General features: G+C 63.2%; 1 protein-coding gene across 3 annotated transcripts in view; it reads right to left on the minus strand.

Moving 5' to 3' along the window:
• Window positions 1-1697: 1697 nt before the first annotated feature.
• Window positions 1698-19038, minus strand: part of GSN (gelsolin) — a 41480-nt gene continuing 24139 nt past the window's right edge. For all 3 annotated transcript variants that reach the window (XM_055302260.1, XM_055302258.1, XM_055302259.1), the window contains 14 exons: window positions 14461-14622; window positions 13531-13680; window positions 12611-12700; window positions 10079-10211; window positions 9323-9411; window positions 9013-9228; window positions 7596-7729; window positions 5329-5419; window positions 4263-4433; window positions 3586-3760; window positions 2887-3011; window positions 2725-2802; window positions 2292-2352; window positions 1698-1974 (listed from right to left, as the gene is read on the minus strand). In XM_055302260.1, coding sequence (XP_055158235.1) covers window positions 1805-1974; window positions 2292-2352; window positions 2725-2802; window positions 2887-3011; window positions 3586-3760; window positions 4263-4433; window positions 5329-5419; window positions 7596-7729; window positions 9013-9228; window positions 9323-9411; window positions 10079-10211; window positions 12611-12700; window positions 13531-13680; window positions 14461-14622 — 1845 coding nt within the window. In that variant the 3' untranslated portion in view covers window positions 1698-1804. The remainder of the gene's footprint in view (window positions 1975-2291; window positions 2353-2724; window positions 2803-2886; window positions 3012-3585; window positions 3761-4262; window positions 4434-5328; window positions 5420-7595; window positions 7730-9012; window positions 9229-9322; window positions 9412-10078; window positions 10212-12610; window positions 12701-13530; window positions 13681-14460; window positions 14623-19038) is intronic.

Consider the following 19038-nt stretch of genomic DNA (forward strand, 5'->3'; position numbering starts at 1 on the left):
GCTCAACCACTGAGCCCCCTGGACGCCCCTGAGGGCAAAAATTGTTAGGAAGAGAAACTATGTGGTTGATGTGGTCTTGTTCTCAATTCATTATTTTGCCTTTGAGAGCAAAAGTCCACGCAAATCAGCGGCCCCAGGCAACTTCCTTTTTCCGAGAGCACCGTGCATGTTAAAGTCCGCAGCTGCCCATGAACTGCAGGTTCCCAGGAACGACTCTGAATGCCGGTAGAGGAACTGCGTCCAGGGGCAGGTCTACCTGCAGTTTGTCCCCCCACAAGTTTCCAGGGTGTGAGCCGCTTGTCTAGCTAGGCCCTCACCTGCCTCAGGGAAGACCCTGGAAGCTCCGAGCTGTAAATGCTGCTTTTGTTTGCATTTGTCAAGTTGATCCTGACCGTGAAAGTGACCCTTTGGGGTAAGTGAGGCAGGTCCAAACCCTTGAGCCCTGCGGCTGAGGTGCCCTGGGCCCTGCCCGCCTCCTGGATGCGAGGACACCTCCTCCGGCCGGGCGGCTGTTGCCTGTCCCTGAGCACATCCTGCCTCCTCGTTACTCCCTCTGTACTTGGGGCATGCTCCGCCCGAGAGGGCTCCCCGCCATGTCTCACCTGGAGAGTTCCTTCTCTGCTCCCCTTGTCACCTCCTCGATGAAGCAGGCTCTCGGGAGGCCGGGCCCCTGGGGCACCTGTGCTCCCCGGGCAGCTCTGGCAATGGCAGTGTAAACACCCCCTCCCCCCCAGCTACCATACGAACCTCCACATGGGCTTCCGCAGCCCCGGAACGGGGTCTCCCTCTGTAGCCGGTGGGGATGGGGAGGGCAGTGGCCGGAACAGGGTTGGGGGGGGAGATGGGAAGGAGAGACCAGAGGATCGATGCGAGGGAGAGGCCTGCCCCGGAGCAGCTCCTCACTCCGGTCGGGAACAACCACAGGGAAAAGGGTTAGAAAAGGGTTTTCCTCATGGAAAAGTCCAAGAGGGACTTGGTGACACCCTGGGCACAAACCGAGATTCAGGGCCCCCGGGGACAGGTGAGGCCCGACCAAGTCTCCACTCCCGCAATCAGGTGTCGGCACGCGGTGTGCACAGCGCTCTGGTTCGCGGGGGCCGGACGGTGGAAACAACGTCTGAGAGCCCACGAGGGACGAACGGACGCCACGTGGCGTGTGCACACACGCAGCACAGGTCAGCCACAAGAGGAGCAAAAGTGCGACATTTGCTACAAGATACATGAATCCTGAGAACATCAGGCTACGTGGAATAAACCAGGCACAGAGGACAAATATTGGGTGAAAAGGCACATTGGTGGAGACAACATCAAATAAAGGTTCGAGAAGCAGATGGGAGGGAGGGACACGGCGTCACGCCTGCGGGTGCAGGTGGGGTGATGACCCCGCAGGCGGATTTCACGCCACCCAAGGCCACTTGCGAAGGGTCAAGATGAAGATTACCTGTAGTTTACCACAATCAAAAATAGCAAAAATGGGACCACACGATTACAAACGTCTTTCTCCTGGGGGAGGAGGGTTTGCGGTGTTTTCTTCGGCTGCACCACCTCTACAGCGGGCGCGGCCTCGGGCAAGCTCTCTGCACCTTCCACCTCCTCCCGGCGCGGGATCCACGCACGTGCGTGGAGCTCGGCACCCTCGCGAGGCCCCCCGGGCGCCCCCAGAACCACCACCCGACGCAGGGAGCGCCAAGGGCCCGCACGCTTCAAAAGCTTTTATTGACTTCAATTTTCCAAAAGCACAGGTACTTGGGACAATGTGGAGAGGAGCCCGACGTTTCGCGCAGCAGGTCCCCGACGGGGCCCCTCAGGCCGCCAGTTCAGCCACGGCCCTCTCCAAGGGGTCCACAGACCAGTAGCTGTCATCCCAGCCGAGGAACCAGCCCACGAAGGAGGGTGGCTCGAAGCCCTGCTTCACGACGGTGATGGGGGTGCGCCGGTCGCGGTTCGCGGGGTCCGTCTCGATGTAACGCTTGGCTGCGGTGCACACGCGCGGGGACACGAAGCCCCGAGGCTGTCAGCGCCCGCCCGGCGCCCGCGGGCACCCACCCGGGCCCGGCTGCCCGCCCGTCTGCCAGCGAAGGGGCCGGTCCCAGTTCACCCCCCCGCCTCCCCACGTCCGTCGGCCTCCCCGTCCTGCTCCTCCCTGCCCGGTGCTGCCAGAGGCCCAGCTCCAGGGCTCCCCCCACCCCGCTCAGCGACCGGGCAGGGGTGCTGTGGCTCAGGCCGTGACCCCCGAGTCTGGGCCCGCTTCTACCGCGGGACCCAGAGCCTCAAGCGCACGTGCTGCTCACCGGAGCTCAGGGCCTCGGTCTTCTCCTCCTCCTGGGAGTCCTTTCCCACCCAGACGAAGACCTGCAGCGGGACAGGAAGGGAGACGGGCGTGAGGCCCCGGCGACCCGGTGGGCAGTGACGCAGGCACATGGAGCGCTAACACCTGGGGGGGGGGGCTCACACATAGGACAGGGCGGGAACCTGGTCACCTGCTTCGCACCGACACCGTGCTGTGCAGTTCACGGGGCGATCGTGTCTACATCGCATTTTACTGAATTCAGAGAAGTGAGAACATCACTCCCCTTGGAGAGGGGGAGGCGGGGGGAGGCGGAGGCCCCTCACAGCAGCACCCAGACCTTCCAGGAACTTGGCTCTTTTAAGTCCTTCCAGTGGCAGATCTTAGCACTGGAAGTGAGCCCCCCCGGCCCACAGCCCCCCCCCGGCCTCACCCACCTGGTCCCAGGTGTCCAGGAGCATGACATCATCGGTGGCCAGGTCCTCCTGCATGAGCTCGCCCGGAACCTCCTCGATCTGGGAAGGCGCAGAAGGCATTCACGAGGGCTCACCGGCCGGGGGGGGGGCTGTCCCTGTGCCCCGAGGGGGCAGGGGGCTCACCACGAAGCGTCCGATCTTGTTGGAGCAGGCGAAGAGGCGCGGAGGGTGGGCGTCCATCTTCCTGTCCTTCAGCCTTGGGGACGTGCGGTAGGCGGCCTTCCCGCCCAGGGCCTCCCAGAAGCCGTCTGCGGGGAGCCGCAGCGTTGCCGCCCGACCCGACCCCCCAGCACCCAGGCCCCACGGAAGCCCTCCCAGACCCTCCCGCGGCTCTCGGGCCCCCTCGTCCTCAGCGACAGGGACAGGGGCCGGCCTGCGGTTCCCCAGGCGGCCGGGGCGCTGTGGGACGGGGTAGGCATCCCTGCTCCCGGGGCCTCAGGGAGGCTGGCGGGGCCCCCGGTGCCACGCAGCTCGGGGTGGGGGTGCAACCCCGCCTGACCGCACCCCAGCCTACACGCGGCCCGGAGGACCCGATACAGCGAGACGCTCGGTCCTCCTCAGGGGCTCCGGGACCCCGGGCAGCGCCCCCCAAGCTCCTGGAGCGTCTGCTGCGCATCGTGGGGGGGGGCGGGCTCGGGGGGGGCACGGGGGGCAGGAGAGGCTCGTGCTGCCTGCTGGGACCGGAGCAGGCCTGTGGCCCCTCACCGACCATGGCCCCCTCTGAATCCTGCACTCGGGAGGGGCACGGGAGGGGCGAGCACACGGTTCCCCCCGCGCCCCCGGCACAGACAAGGGGGCCCACGCGCTGCACCTGGCTCCCACCTGGCTCGCTGCCTTCCGCCACCTGCACAGGCTGGGCCTGCAGCACCCGGAGCAGCTCCTGGGCCCCCGACTTCTCCGCCTCGCTGGCTCCCGCGCCCACCCACAGGTAGGCCGCCGACGGAGTTTTCAGGACAAAAGCATCGTTGGAGTTGAGTGCGCCCGCCTTGGGCATTATCTGGGGAGGGAGAGCTCGTTTCGTCACTGCCCAGGAGACGCCGCAGCGGACCAGCTCCCAGGTGGACGCCTGGTGAGCTCCTGTCCATCGCTGCCATGAGCCCTCGCACTGTGGCCCCACAAGGTGACCACGAATCTGGGCTTCGTTAACGGAAGCTGAGTGCCCCACACGACGGAGGGGATAGTCCCATTCCTCCAGGCTGCTCAGGCCATCCCGCAGGGTTATGTTCTGTCTGCACGTCCCGCGTGGAAGGGGTGGTGGCCACGTGCGACGTAATCGAGTGTCCTGCCCGTTAGATAGCGAGCTTCCCATCGCGGGAGGTATGTAAGGGGCCCCAGGCATCCTTGAGACTAGAGGGAGACTGGGGCTTGCGGGGCCGGGGAAGGGGCTGAAGCTGCTTCCTGACCCTGACGCTGACCCCGCTCCTGTGCCGGGGACGGCCCGTCTGTCACCTACGGGAGGTTCACACAGTGACCCCTCCTGGCGCCCGGCCCGGCCTTACCTCGACGGCTCTGGTGGCTCCAGAGCTGCTGGCCCGGACCTGGAAGAGGCGGGTGCTGGCGGGGGCCGTCTGCCCGCCGTCGCGGGACGTGCCGCCCTTGTAGACGATCATAGGTTTCCCGCCAAACAGGCTCATGAGGTGGGCGGGCTCCTTGCCTTGGACCACGCGGCTCTGGTGGGGACACGGGGGCGGGGGATATTGGTCCTCGGGGGCAGGCGCCTCCCACCCAGCAGCGCAGCCCGGCCCCAGACGGACCATCGTGCCCGCGCCTGCACGCGGCGTGGACCCCCAGCACCCGGGAGCTGGGTGGGCGCCCTGGGAAAGCGGGGCCAGCACCCCGGCCGCTCCCCCTCCACAAGGACCTGCCTGCTGACCCTGAGTCCTGTCCAGGAACCAAGCAAACCCATGTTTGCAAATATTCCCTTAAATAGAAACACCCGGACTGTTCGGGGACATTCCTCCAGAATGGTGACGTCAGCCCGGGGCACGGACGCCGGCCAAGTGCTGGGAATAGAGCCTCCTGGACGCAGAGAGCCGCCCATGCGTAGCCGTAGACCCCTCCAGGTCAAGGTCCCCGCCGCGGCTCCTGGGGCCCCGGCCCCTCTGAGCCCCTCTCCGGGCTGCCCTCACATACCCAGTCCCTCGTCCCACTGCTCAGCGCCCCCTCCCACCTCGGGGCCTTTGCACGTACTCTTCCCTCCGCCTGGTGCGTGCCCGCCCGGCTCCCACCCTCCCGTTAGGTCGAGCAGAAAAGCCCTTCGCAAGCAGGTCCTCGTCGAACCCAGTCCCCCCGGGACCACCCGCTGTCCCGTGTCCTTGCACTTGACACGCATGCCTAGGCGCCTACTCTGGGCCAGACGTGGCTCCAAACGCTTTGCGCCATGAGCACACGTGTGTCTGCCCCAACGTCTGCTGAACATCTTCCTCCTCCCCAGACTGTCCACCAAGTGAGCTCAGGGCCGGGCCCGTGGGAGCTCGAGGCCCGGGCGCAGGGACAGTCAGGTGGAGGAGTGCCCAGACGGACGAGGTGCAGGCTGCGGCCCGGGGGGCACCGGGCTGGCCTCACCTGCACGGGGGACCCTCCGAGCTCCTCATCCAGCTGGGCGGTCAGGATGGCGGACGCGGCGACCTCATCCTGCGTGGACTGGGCGCCCTGCCTGCAGGAGGAAGCGACACTCGGCATCAAGGTCCGCGCAGAACCCCGAGGGGACCGTGGTGGCCGGGGCTTCTGCACAGGGGACACGCAAGCCAGAGAGGGGCGCGTGGGACAGACTCAGGACCTGGCCTCCCGGGAAGCCCCGGGCAGTCCGTGCACACGTCCACCCGAGGAGCCACGGTGGCTGCCCCGGGACGGGACACATGCAGGGGCTTCTTCTGTTGGGGCCAAATGTCCCGTCACTGACACGGGTTATCCACGGAAGCAAACAAAATCTGGCGCATCAACGAGCCTGACGCATCTACTGTTCTTAAAAAACGCCTTCTTCTGAATTTCATACTATGTGTATCTACTACCAAGTCAAAAACAAAAACAGGGAACTTTTAAAAACTGTTTTTAGGGACGCGAGGGGGCCTCAGGGGCTGAGCGTCTGCCTTCAGCTCAGGGCGTGACCCCGGGGTCCGGGATCGAGTCCCGCGTCGGGCTCCCTGCATGGAGCCTGCTTCTCCCTCTGCCTGTGTCTCTGCCTCTCCCTGTCTCTCATGAATAAATAAATAAAATCTTTAAAAAAAAAAGCCTGAGGTTGCCAAATGGGGAGACATCCTACAGAATAACCGACTGGCAGTCCTCCAAGGCACCGAGGTTGTAGAAGAGACTGGGGAGCCTCACGGGTGAGGACGCGGGGATTCGTTACTAAGGCGACGTGCTAAGGGGCAGGTAGGCTCCCAGGTTAGACTCTAGGCCAGAAAGGGATGTGAGCGGGGCAAGTGGTGAAACCGCAGCGGGGTCTACGGACTGGCCAACGGCAGCACATCCAGGGTCAAGTTCCTGCCCGGGTGGCCGTTCTCGGCTTGGGGAAGATGAGCACAGACCGGGACGTGGGTCACGGGCGTGTGGAAACCACCGTTTCTGCAACTTCTCAGGAAGCCTCGGGTCATTTCAAAACCAATAGCTTCAGGGGGAAGAAATCCAGGCATCATTCAGAGGTTCTGAGACTGTCTCGAGAAATAGGAGCTCGAAAGCCCCGGCGGCACTTTGATAGGGAGGTGACAGCTGCACGGACAAGCAGCCGCTGCAGTCACCAGGGAGGCCGCGGGGACACTGGCGCCCGCCATGGGAGCCAGCCACGGACACGGGGCGACCCAGCAAGCCTGCTTCTGGGAACGCGCCCCACAGACATTTCTTGCGCGTTCATACTGGTATTTGCCTAAAGGTCACCGATCACAGCGATGCTCGTGGGAGCAGCAGCCTGGAGCAAACCCAAGAAGGCCCCAGAGGGAATCTGTTCACGGCGGCAGCGCGGCTCGCGGTTATGGGGCCGAAGAAGAAAAAGAACGAGGAAGCCGCCTGGGCCTGGCGTAGGCGGAGCCGCAGGGAGCACGAGCTGCACAACAGGCGCAGGCGCGGGCGGGGGCCCTGGGCCACGTTCATAAAAGTGACAGAAGCAGTGACTCGGGGGGCGTGGGGTGGGGGGCGGGCCGGAGGCGGATGGGACGAGACGCCTCAACAGACGCCCTTCTTGTCTTGTTTTTAAGGCCTTATTTACTCATCCGTGGGAGACAGAGAGGCCGACACGGGCCGAGGGAGATGCAGGCTCCGGGCAGGCGCCCCGTGGCCCACGGCTGCTGCTCCGTCCGGATTCCGGAGCCGGGAGCGCCTGGTCCATGTTGATGGAATCAGGATAATGGTTAACTGGAAAACACGCGGCGGTACGAGGCCTGCAAGCACAGCGCTCAGCGTGGGGCTGGGCGGGACACGGTTTCTCCCAGTCGCGCGGCTCTCGACATCGGACTGTTGTGCGTCCGAAAGGTCGGTTAAAGGTTGTTTCAAGAAATACTACAAGTGGGGGCGCCCGGGGGGCTCCACGGTGGGGCACCTGCCCTCGGCCCAGGGCATGACCCCGGGGTCCCGGGATCGAGTCCCACCTCGGGCTCCTGCGGGGAGCCTGCTTCTCCCTCGGCCTGGGTCCCTGCCTCTCTGGGTCTCACGAATAAATAACATCTTTTAGAAAAGAAACAGCACAGAGGTGCTGGCCTGCGGATAGGAGCCCCGCAGGGTGCAGCCGCCGCAGCCCCCCCAACCCCCTGCAGCTCCCCCGTGGCCCCCCAGCCCCCCTGCAGCTCCCCTGCATGCCCCGCAGCCCCCCCCAGCCGGGGAACGTGGGGCCGCGCCCTCACCAGGTGTAGATGATCTGGCCCTGGCGGCTGCCGTGCCGGTAGTTGTACAGGATGATGTAACTGTCGCCGCCGTAGAACTGCCCGTATGTGGAGGGGTCCACCGGCACTTTGCTGGAGCCTTCGATTCTCCAGATCTGCGGGGGGCGGGGGGCAGGGCTCAGCGGGGCGCGGCACCCCCACCCCAAGGCAGCTGCGGGAAACCACAGGCCTAGCCTAGTACTCTGGCCCGGGCTCCTGCCACGGCCCCCACAACCCCCTCCCGGCCCGCGCCCCGTGGGAGCGCTCAGCACACACACAGGCCGCACAGACGGTGCCTGAGCCAGCGCGACACAGGACCCAGCTCGGTGACAGCTGCACGGGGGCAGCCGCGCTCATCACCAGCATTGATGTCGGGCCCATTACTAATAATCGGGTTATCTGCGTCACTGGCGAGTTCCCCAGCTTTACAGATCACCCCGAGCAGGGCCATCCCCGGGCCTCAGGGCCACCCGGTAAGACACGTGTCCCGGGTCATGAGGTCCTGGGGCGCCACCTGCTGGTGCTGCGGAGACGCGCCCCCCCCCACCAGGTCTTGGGGCCTTGAATTCTGGGTGAGTGGGATTGACCCCCTCTCCAGGTGAGGACACGGCGGCTCAGAGAGGTGCGGGGCTGCCCGAGCCCTTCCACCTGCCCTAACCCCAACATTTTCATCCTTCCCCTTCTGATGAGGTGAATGCACGACGACGATGACACCACGCACGAAGAATGAACACCTCGCGGTCTCTACCCCATAGAAGGGAAACGGGGCTTTTGCGTGAAGCAGACTCTGCTTCCTAAACACCTCGGAACGCCCTGCACCGCGACCTTCCTGGGGGCCGGGGCCTTCTCGCCTCCCCCTGGGGTTGCTGCCTCTAATCCGTTTTCACGGCACGTTTTGAAAGCACAGAACGGAGCCTGTTGCATCTCTGCTTTCAAAGCCAGAAAAAGGAAAAACCCTCACTTGCACCCACTGGTTTACAGGATCGAGTCCCCGGCCTTGGACACGGCATTCAATGCCCTTCCTTGAGGACGTGTTCACCCCTGGCTCTTGGGATGCTTCCAGCCCGGAACACCCACCGCTGGCAGCAAAACTCTAGTCGACCCCTAAGCCCAACCCAACGGTCCTCACCCCTGTGAAGACTCCCCGAACCACCCTGCCCCTTCGCCCTTTCTCTGCTCCCGTGACCTGGGCGCTGGGCTCCGATCGAGCACACGGTCCGAGCAGCTGCCCTGCTGGCAGCTGAGGTGACACGCTGGCCGGGGCCTGGAAACCGCAGGCGCCTGGACACGTTGGCTGCAAAAATTACCTACAGCAAAAGAAGCCCGCCCCCCAAAACCGTGGCCACCCGCCCCCAGGCGGCAGGAGGTGGCGCAGCCCCGCACACAGGTGGCCCCGCACCTGTTTCTGGCCTCGGCCGTCGTCATCCATGCCGTGCTGCGCCGCCATGGCCGTGGACGTGTGCAGGGTGGCGGCGTCGAAGGGCACGCGCTCCACGCGGGCGATGTGGCTGGACAGGTAGCCGAGGCCTAGGCCGTCCGTCTGGTCGGGGTCCCGCCAGTTCTTGAAGAACTGCTTGAACAGCGGGGTCTCACCGCCCTCGGGAAGCACGGACACCTGGGGGTGGGGGGGCAGGAGCCCTGAGGACGGGACACCGCCAGGCAGAGGTCCTGGGCCCCCCACCCCCCGGCCCGGCCCCGCCGAGACGCACCTGGGTGTGCTTGGGGTAGTCCATCCGGGTGATGAAGTCCGAGGCCGTGCTGAGGGCGGCCCTCCTCTCCTCCGTGTTGGCCTGCCTGCCTGCGGGGGGCGCTGCGGTCACTGGGGGCGGCCCAGGCCCGGCTTGGGGCCCAGCTGGGGGTCCCCCGGGCTCGGGGCCGTGCCGGACTCCATGTCATCCCCATGCTGACCCCTCGCGCCGAGGGTCCCTAGGCCCTCATCCCATCGACGAGGGGGAAACCAGGGTCTCAGAGGCGAGTGACTGGACCAGGGCCGTGCAGCAGGGGCGAGCGTGACCCGCGGACCCCACGCCCTGGGCCCCCTTCTCACCCCTGCAGTTTGCCCCAACCTCAACCCCGCGAGGTGCTTCCCAAACACAAACCAGATCACCTTTGGGAAAAGCCCCAACGTGCAGGAGCAAGTTAAAGGCTCTTAGAAGTCCTGCAGGCAAGCCTGTCACACGCAGTGTTGCCCGTAAACGTATTTGACCACAGTTTTTTACATGATGCCAATTAGCCCGAGAGAACGGGTGCTCGAACGTGCTTGGGAAACTGGGTTTAGCCCAAATGGCAAACCTGAGGCCTAGACGGGGAGGCCAAGTGCCCAGATCGCAAAGCGAGCCAATCGCAACGCCAGGCCTTCAGAACAAGACTCGGTTTCTGTTCAGGAGCCCGGCAGGCCCCCGAGGGTGCAGGAGCTCCCCGCAAGGTCCTGGGGCTGCTGGGAAACCCCTCCCCTGCCCCCCTACCTTTCCAGACGAAGATTTTCCCGTCTCTGCCATGGTCCAGGATGAAGCAGTCCTCTGACCTCAAGGCCCCCTGGGCGAAGGGGTTCTCATCAGCCACGAGGGAGACGGACATGGTTCCAGCGCCGTTGGAGACCTGAGGGGACGAGGGGCAGGGGGCACAGGGTGTGAGCAGAGGCAGCTCCCCAAGCGGGTCGGCCCGCGGCCCCACCATCACCCCAACAGTAGGTGACGGCGGTAGGGCAACAGCCGGGGCACCCGCAGGCCCCTCTCCCCTTCCCTGCTTTGCCGTGACCACATCCACAACCCGCGCGCGCGTGTAACGCGGGAACTGCCGCAGGAAGGCAAGGGGCGAGGGGCGTGGGCGCGCAGGTGCAGCCAGCTACCCCGGGCCGCGATCCAGGCTGAGAAACGGGGGGACCCCGAGTAAAGCCGCTGAGCGGCAGCTTCGAACCGGCCCTCATTTCTTAGTTTTGACCAATGTCTGCCTGTGGCGAGACGCTGAGGAGAAGCCGGCACGTGGGACCCCTGGGCTACCTTCACCCGTGTTTTCTGTGACCCTTAAAATCATTCCAAAATGAAAACCTTTCACAAAATTACAAATTACACTTGTAATGCAAACCCTCGGCAAGAGCGAGCACTGACAAGGCCCCGGGTACTCTGGGAGCCCCCGGAAACGGCCGATGTGGCGTTGGGGCACAGGTAGCGGAGCTCCCCTCTCGGAGTCCCCCCCACCGTGCGCCAGGCCTGTTCTGAGCAATTGTCCAATTTAATGACGTCTGTCATGGGAGAGCTCCTCTCCCCCTGCCGAAGCCCTGTCACTGCTCCATTACTACCTCCTTTTTTTTTTTTTTTTTTTTTTTTTTGCAAAAAAATCAGGGCACAGAGAGGTGTAGGTCACTGCACAGCCAGAAAGCCAGGCCTGGGATCCGAGGCCGGGCAATCGGACTCCGGAACCAGTATTTCCAACCACCGACTTCCTAAATCAGGCTCCGACCCCAAAATCCACGTCTGGGAACTTGCTCACAAGCCATCCTCAGCCCAAGTGCACGAAGACGGACTGTTTGTGATCAGAAAAGGAGAACACAGCCTAACGCCCATCACAGTCAGCTCACGGGAGAGGCTACGACGGGGCCACTACCAAGGGCCGCCTACATCTCCCGTAGAAAGATATTCCCGGGGAAGCTGAGAGGGAAAAAGAAGGTCACAGAGAAGCTCGAACAATCTGGGTCCGTTTATATCAAACAAAGACGGAAAAGTGTGTCATCAGATACAGAAGGATGAAATCTGGATCTTCTTGCAGTGAAACGACAGCCGTGTAACCATGGTAACCCTTCAACCAGGTGCGGGAGGGGCCGTCTTTAAAAATTGTGTTTTGTAAAAAGATAATAATAAAAATTAAAAAATAATAATAATATAATAAAAATTGTTTTGTAAAAAATTGTTTTGTAAATAATAAAATTTAAAAAATAATTTAAAAAATTGTGTTTTGTAAAAAAATTGTTTTGTAAAAAAAATAATAATAAAAAAATTAAAAAATAATAATAATAAAATAAAAATGTGTTTTGTAAAAAAAATTGTGTTTTAAAAAATGTTTTGTAAAAAAATTGTGTTTTGTGACTTTTACAATGAAATCATTTCAAAAATAGCACTTGTTATCTTAAACTAGTGACGCTGGGTTGACTCGATTTTTTTTATCACTGTTTTTTCCAATGAGCGTACACTTCTTCATATTTGGGATAAAAATTCATGTGGTTCTTCATCGGAGGCGATGAGAACCTGGACCCATCTCGTTGTTATTTCACCACAAACAAGCCGAGGGTGCGACGTGAGCATCACGGGCTCGGCCGGCCTTTCACCCAGCGCTCAGCCACCAGCGCTCCTTAGCTCAAGCTCAGCCTGAGTTTTAAAAATCACAAGAAACAGGGGCGCCCGGGGGGCTCAGCGGGTGAGCATCTGCCTTGGGCCCAGGGCGTGACCCTGGGGTACCGGGATCGAATCCCACGTCGGTCTCCCTGCATGGAGCCTGCTTCTCCCTCGGCCCATGTCTCTGCCTCTCTCTCTGCATCTCTCACAAATAAATAATCTTTTTAAAAAATCACAAGAAATAAACTACAAATGAAATAACTCCACACGCCCCCCCCATTTCTGTAGCATTTCCCCAAGTACTTTCCTAAAACATTTTCCATCGGTTTTCTCTGTGGGCTGCTAGAAATCCTGCAAAGTGGGCCCCACTGTCCCGCTCCCCACTTTACAGATGAGGAAACTGAGACCTGGAGCGAGAATACGCGCTGCCCAAGCCGCACAGGTGAGCACGACGCACATGCTCACAGGTGGTCGAATTTCCTGACTCTTGGGCAGGAAGGGGACGGAAGCAGACGGGCGTCTGGCGGAGATGTGCGAACCGAGGCCCCGGCCCAAGGGTGGAGGCTCAGGGTGCTCAGGGTGCTCAGGGCCCCGGGCGGTGCACTGGGGGACCGGGTCCCTGCCCCCCGTCCTGACCCCACACCAGGGACCGCAGCGGCCGCCACCCACCTTGTAGAGCTTGGCCAGCTTGCGGTTGGCCGCGTCCTCCTTGGCTGTGTCCTCCGCGCCCGCGGGCAGAGCCGGCTTGGGGCCCAGCACCTACGAGAGACGACGGGCGGCAGGACGGGTGGCCATGAAGCCCGGGGAGCGCCTGGCTCCCAAGCGCCCCTCCCGGGGCCCCTCCAGCCCCGCAGGTCCCCTGCTCCGCTGCGGACACTACCCCTTCCTCCGGGACCCCCGCGGACACTACCCCTTCCTCCCGGGCCTATGGGACCAACACGTCCCAACACGCGCTGGGACGCTTGCGCCGTTGCTGGGGGCCCAGCTCCCGCCGTCCCCTCACGGGCGGACTCTGCGGTGCACTCGGCTGAACGACTTGTGTGCGCAGCCGTGAGGAGGCCAAGTGAGCGTCTGCCCCCGGGTCGCTGTGATTTCACAGCCTGTTTTCACGCCTCTGCCTCTGCTCCGGGCCGGCTGGGGTCCCGCCCGCCCCTGTGGCTCCCTCTGCTCAACCCGACCCCCAGACGAGCAGAAGCCAAGGGCAGGCAGCCGAGCTCATGGCTCCTCCTCTCCCTGGTGAGCTCTGCCTCTACTGATATGTCCCCAAAGCACGACGGCTGGCAACGCCTCCCAGACCGTCCAACCTTAGGATTGATCAGAAGAGGGGAGGGGACGTTGGGCCAGTTGCCCCTTCTACCCTGGCTCCAGCGCCGGGTCCCTCTCCACTCCCCGGGAGCACTGGGCCCCTCCAGCTGGAGGCTGGGGCTCACCAGGCCTGGGCCCAGCCCCCTCCGGGGACTCCAGGAGCTGCTGGGAAGCTCTGTCCCCCAGGAGCTCCAGCCTAGTGGGAGATGAAGTCCCCTCCCAGCTGCCTGACCGATGCGGACGAGGCCGGGCCCTCCCCGCAGCCCGCAGCCCGCACGCGGTACCTGCAGCATCGCCTCGGGCTCGGCGCCCTCCTCCGACACGTGCACCTGCGCGCGGCCGCTGCGCTCGTTGTCCCGGATGCCCTTGGACACCTGCGTGGCCTTCAGCTTCTCGTATCGGTTGCTGTTGGAGCCGCACCACTGGTAGATGTTCTGTGAGATGGGCCCGACGTCAGGCGGTGCGGCCAGGGGCGCAGTGGGGAGCCCCCCTGGGTCCGCCCGGACGGGCCGTGCGCACAGAACCGCCGGCTCCCGTGGTGGCCCGTGGTGGGGCCGTGCGCCTCGGCGCCTCCAGCCCGTGAGCGCTCAGGGCCCACCTGCCCCCGCCTCAAAGTGGAATCTCGTCCACGCGGCCCTCAACCCAGAAGCACAGGCCAGCGGGGCCCAGCGGCCCAGATCGCCCGGCACGCGAGCCGGGTGGGGGACCACGAGGACGCGCCGAGCGGCAGATCTCAGGAGCGGGATGTCGGCCAGAGTCCGCGGACGGAGACAACGATGCCGCGTGTGTGGTTCAGACACGGGGGCACCACGCGCGACACACGTGGGTGCAGGCCCTCGGACGGCACATCCAGGCCACCACCGTGGGCAGGCGTGCGTCTGCGGCAAGAGCCGATGGCTCTCACGCCTGCCCGCGTGTGTAAGCGAGCGACTGCGTGAACAGGCGCATGAGCCGGGCACACAAACATGCGCTGGGACCTCGCGCCAGGTGAAGCCCGGGTGCACGTGCGTGTGACGCCTGCGCCGACAGGGAGGAGGCTCTGCACGCGGGCCCCTGCACCCCGGCCTCTGCGGCCGTGTCCGACAGGCACAGGGTGCATGCCCACGGGGGGCTGCTGTGCCCTGGCCGGCCCACGTCTGCGCGCGGGTCCACACGGCCCACGTCTACACGGCGCGTCCACCTCCCGGGGCAGGCCCGGTCGGGCCAGGACTCACATTGCCCAGGTCCAGGATGAAGCAGTCGCCGTTGTTGAAGCTGTCCCAGGACACGGGCACCTCGGTGGCTCGGACCACGCGCCGCCCCTTGACCTGGAAGAGTCTCTGCACCACGACTTCATTGGGGACCACGTGCTTGAATCCCGATGCCACGCCTCCTTTCTGGTGGGGCAAGGACACAGGTCAGTGCAGCGCCGGGCCCGGGGGGAGGGCAGGGGGAGAAAACCCTGGCCTGTGGGCGCGGCCTTCCAGCAGATTCCGTGCCCGCGGGTTCTACTTGCGTCCGCTGAGCCTCCCACTCCGCTAACGGCCCCAGGGCGTCCCCGAACCCAAGAGCTACAGACGCCCGTTTCTCAAAACCAGCAGGCGCCAGGGAGCTCTGAGGAGCTCTGTCCTCCAAGTTACGGTGCAGGGTGGGGCCCGCGATCCCAGAGGCTCCCTGAGCGTGACCGAGCCGCGGTGGCCGCGCAGCCCCGGGAAGGCCCCACAGGCCGCGGGCGCCGTGTCCGCAGCGAGCAGCCTCCCAGCACGCCTGCCCGTGCGCTCCGCGAAGCCACCCCGTGTGTGCTCGGGTGCTCTGCAAGCCAGGTTGAGAGATGCGAATCCCAAGACCCCCGTCCTCCGGGGCCCCCAGGACGCGGCCCAGCCCAGCCACCTTCCCCGCCGGTTCCCGCCCGCCGGGCCTTCAGGGGCAGCCGTGGTGCCGGCCCAGCGCCGGGTGACTGGCGGGGGGCGGCGTCCAGTCTCTGGCCTCAGGCCCCCCTCTCTGAAGTGGGGACACAAATCCCTGCTCTGCCCCCGTCTGCAGTGGCTGGGTCCCGGGACAGGGGACGGCGGGCTGGCCTCCCCACTGCAGCCCCAGGCCCCGAGTGACTGCGATAGGCCCGCGACGACCAGGTCCCTGCAGGGCTGGCACCTTACCCGTGGTGAACCGAGGCCCAAGGATGCCGGTGACTGTCCGGCGGCTCCTTGCCCAGGGGGCCGAGGCCGGACGGCTCCAGGAGCAGGGACCGGCCGCCCCGTCCAGGCCCCTCGCCGCTGCCTCACGTTGCAGAGCGCGGCAAAGCCAAGCGGGTCCGCGGCACAGAGGCCACGAGGTCAAGGGGCTGAGGGTGCGACCTTATATCCCTCTCTTGCCACGTCTGCACACAGTAGGCGGCACGAAAGCACTGGTCCCGGTGAGGAAGGGGCCATTATCCCCCCGCACCCCCTTATCTCCCAGCCCAGGAGGGCAGCATCGGGAGGGGGTCCCGCTCCCCCCATCTGCCAGCCCAGGAGGGCCCCCCCGCGCTCCGGGCAGTCAGGGTGGTGCTGCCACTGGAGCACAGGAGGGACGGGGTCCGCGCCCGCACCCGCCAACCTGGGTGCCCAGAGGAGCTCACGGAGGCCCTGACGAGGCGCCGACCCAGGCCCGGCCCCGCACCGCCCAGGGCAGTAGCGTTTCTCCTGCAGGGAGGGCAGTGCCCCGCCGGCTCCCCCGAGCACCAGGCCGAGCACCAGGCTCCGGGTGACCGAGCCTCCACCCGCGTCACCCCTCCCATGGGGGCGCTGCCCGGGCAGGACCGCAGGGCTGCCACCTGGTGAGCCGTGCCCAGCGGGGCACCTGCCTGGACAGGCAGCCTGGTCCTAACAAGCCCCTAGGGTAGGGACTCCCATTACCCCACTTCACAGACTGGAAAACTGAGGTACAAAGAGGTGAAAGCCTGAGCCCAGGGTCCTGGCAAGGTGGTGGCCGAACCAGGGGCCCAGCCTTGCCCGTCGCCCCCAGGAACTCCCGAGTCTGAGGCCCTTCACCCGGCCAGAGGTAAGCAGACGGTGGATCCGAACAGCTTCTGCAGAAGGTGCGGGAAGGACAAACCAACCACTTCCACGAACTCCTCAGAGACGAGAAAATGGGACGTGGAGGAAGAAAGGCCTTGAACTCCTAACTCTTAGACATTTCTAAACTATCTCGCTTGCTCAAGCGTGCCATTTGTTATTTAAAAAGAGACATTTACAAAATAAATAAAAATAAATAAAGACATTTTCTGTAAGAAAATGTACAAAAAAATTGTAGATTTTTTTCTTAAGTTATGTCACAAATGTCAGTTTCAACAAATTAATTCTGGGTGAATTTATAAGGTAAAGGAATGCTTGATAGCTCATGATTGTGGACACAAACCTCCTGTTTAGTTAACTTGCCAGTCTAGGAAATTAGACTCGGGAACGCCAACAGGGAAAGAGCAAGCTCTCGGAAGACATTAGTGCGTCTCCATAAATGCAGGAGGTGGAAATTTTCACTGTAATCCTTAGAATTGGCTGTTGCTTTCTATGGTCTTAATCGTTAGGTGGGCAGACACTGGACTCACATTATTTGAACAAAATTCAATAGGATAAATGGTCTTTTTTTTTTTTGCAAGGATAAATGGTCTTAAAAGTCACTTTTCAAATTAAAGTGATGATATATAGGGCAGCCCGGGGGGCGCAGGGGTCTAGCGCCACCTTCAGCCCAGGGCACGAACCCAGGGTCCTGGAATCGAGTCCCGCGTCAGGCTCCCTGTGTGGAGCCTGCTTCTCCCTCTGCCTGGGTCTCTGCCCCTCTCCGTGTCTCATGAATAAGTAAATAAATTTTTCTTATTTAAAAATAAAGAAAAAGAAAAGTTCTTTTTTCTTCTAAAATTTTTTTTAAAAAATAAAACCTGTATTTCTCTAACGTTTGACACTTTACAAAAAGCTTGTATTACTCTTGGAGTCAAAGAAAAAAAAAGCTAGAAAGATTTACATTTTTAAAAATGTTGAACTGTTTCTAAAACAAAGAAAACTGCACTGGCCGGGGCGGTGACCCACACGCCCTGAACTCCGGGTTCCTTATCTAAGCCTTGGGAGGGGGCTGGGAGGGGCCCAGGTGATGCCCAGTCAGGGGCTCCTCGGACTCAGCTCAGCCCAGATTCTGCTGGAACCAAGGGTTTCAACCAACCCAACACGAGGGGTCTCCGGATGCCGAGAGGCGGATGGGGAGCAGGAGGACAAATGGACAGACGCCGGCAAGCGCAGTTCTTGGGGGATCTGGGGCTGGAGTGAGAGGGGCCTGCCCCACGACAGCCCTCCTGGTGCTCCATCCCCTTCCCAGGGCTCCGTCTATCCCCTTCCCCGGGCTCCGTCAGTTCCCTCCCGCCCTTCTCAGGGCGGAGGAGCCTCAGCCGAGGAGCAGAAACACGTCCTGCGTCACAAGCTCTGCTCCTTGGGGATCTATAATTGATGAGGGCTCCAGGCCAGAACCCTGGGCCTGCCAAGTGCGGGGGCAGCTGGAAGGCTTGCAGAAGGCAGAAGACGGGGCTGGCTCTGGGCCCCCGTTTCCCCCAGGAGGAGCCTGGGCCGTTCAGGGCTGAAGTCCCAAATGCAGGGTTGGGCTGGGAACCCACTCCGGGGAGCATTCCTCCGAGTGTGGTCCAAGAACATCCTGGGAACAGCACGCAGGGCAGAGGAGGCTTGCTACCCACGCGGATTCCTAGGCCCCGTCGGCACTGGGACCAGAGCCCGGGGAGGCCGCCCCACCCGACCCCGGCCCCATCACTTAGCAGCCGCGTAGCTGCTAACCTCTCCCGCGTCCACACAGTAAACAGGCACTGTTGTTACGGGGTCGATGAACATTCGGGAGCCCGAGGCCCCAAGCCGCACAGCACTTGGGGGGAGCGTTGGGTCCTGAACCTCCACCGCCACCCCCCCCCCCCGTGCACTCCTCGTCAAGTGCTCTTTCCACTTCCAGCTCTAAAAGCTGCAAGCGCCTGGTCCCTCCACAGCTCTGGGGCCTGGGTCGCTCCCTCCCAGCTCTCGGGCTTCAGGTACAAGGCCTCATAGAGGGAGAGGGTGGTGCCGGGCGGCTGGGCAGGAGCGGCTGTGGGGGGCACCGGGGAGCCCCAGTGCAACCAGCCCGGCCGCACCCCTGTGCCCAGAATGCACCCCACCTTCACCATCTCCACCACCGAGGGCTTTCCCATTATCCGATCCCGTGTGCCCCTGAGCAGACCCCACTCCACCCTGTCGCACAGAGGACCCCAAAGCCCCGGGTGGGACCATGACCCCCTACGGCCACACGGCACAGCAACCGCATGGCCGGGGCCTCACCCCTCCTGAGAGGCCGGCCGGTGTATTGGGAGGAACGCCGGGATGCCGGGAGCCGATTCCTGGCTCTGGGTGACTTGCTGTGTGACCCTGGGCCAGGTGCTTGACCTTGCTGTGCCTCAGTTTCCCTCCTTCCCTTCAAATGAGATTTTTGGACTCTGACGTTCAGGCCCATCCGACCGTCAGGGCTTGTGACCCCCTCCTTAGCCTACAGCCTTCCCTGAGCCCTGCCGGGGGCCAAGCCCGGGGCAAGTGTCCACCAGCTACCCCTCCCCGCGCCCTGCCTGGGTGCAGGGCAGGCTCTCCCGTGACCGAGCGCAGAGGGAGGTGCTCCAGCGCCCAGGACGCTGGCTTGCCCCACAGCCTGTTAGGGCAGGGCCTCCAGGGGCTCTTGGCTGGCTTTGCTCAGCCCCGCCGGGCCGTGGGGTGTGGGGGGGCTCCGGGTTGGCCGGGACTCCCCAGAGTCCAAGTTCAAGG

The sequence above is a fragment of the Nyctereutes procyonoides genome, unplaced genomic scaffold (assembly GCF_905146905.1).
Source record: "Nyctereutes procyonoides isolate TBG_1078 unplaced genomic scaffold, NYPRO_anot_genome, whole genome shotgun sequence".
In the NCBI taxonomy this organism is placed as follows: Eukaryota; Metazoa; Chordata; class Mammalia; order Carnivora; family Canidae; genus Nyctereutes; species Nyctereutes procyonoides.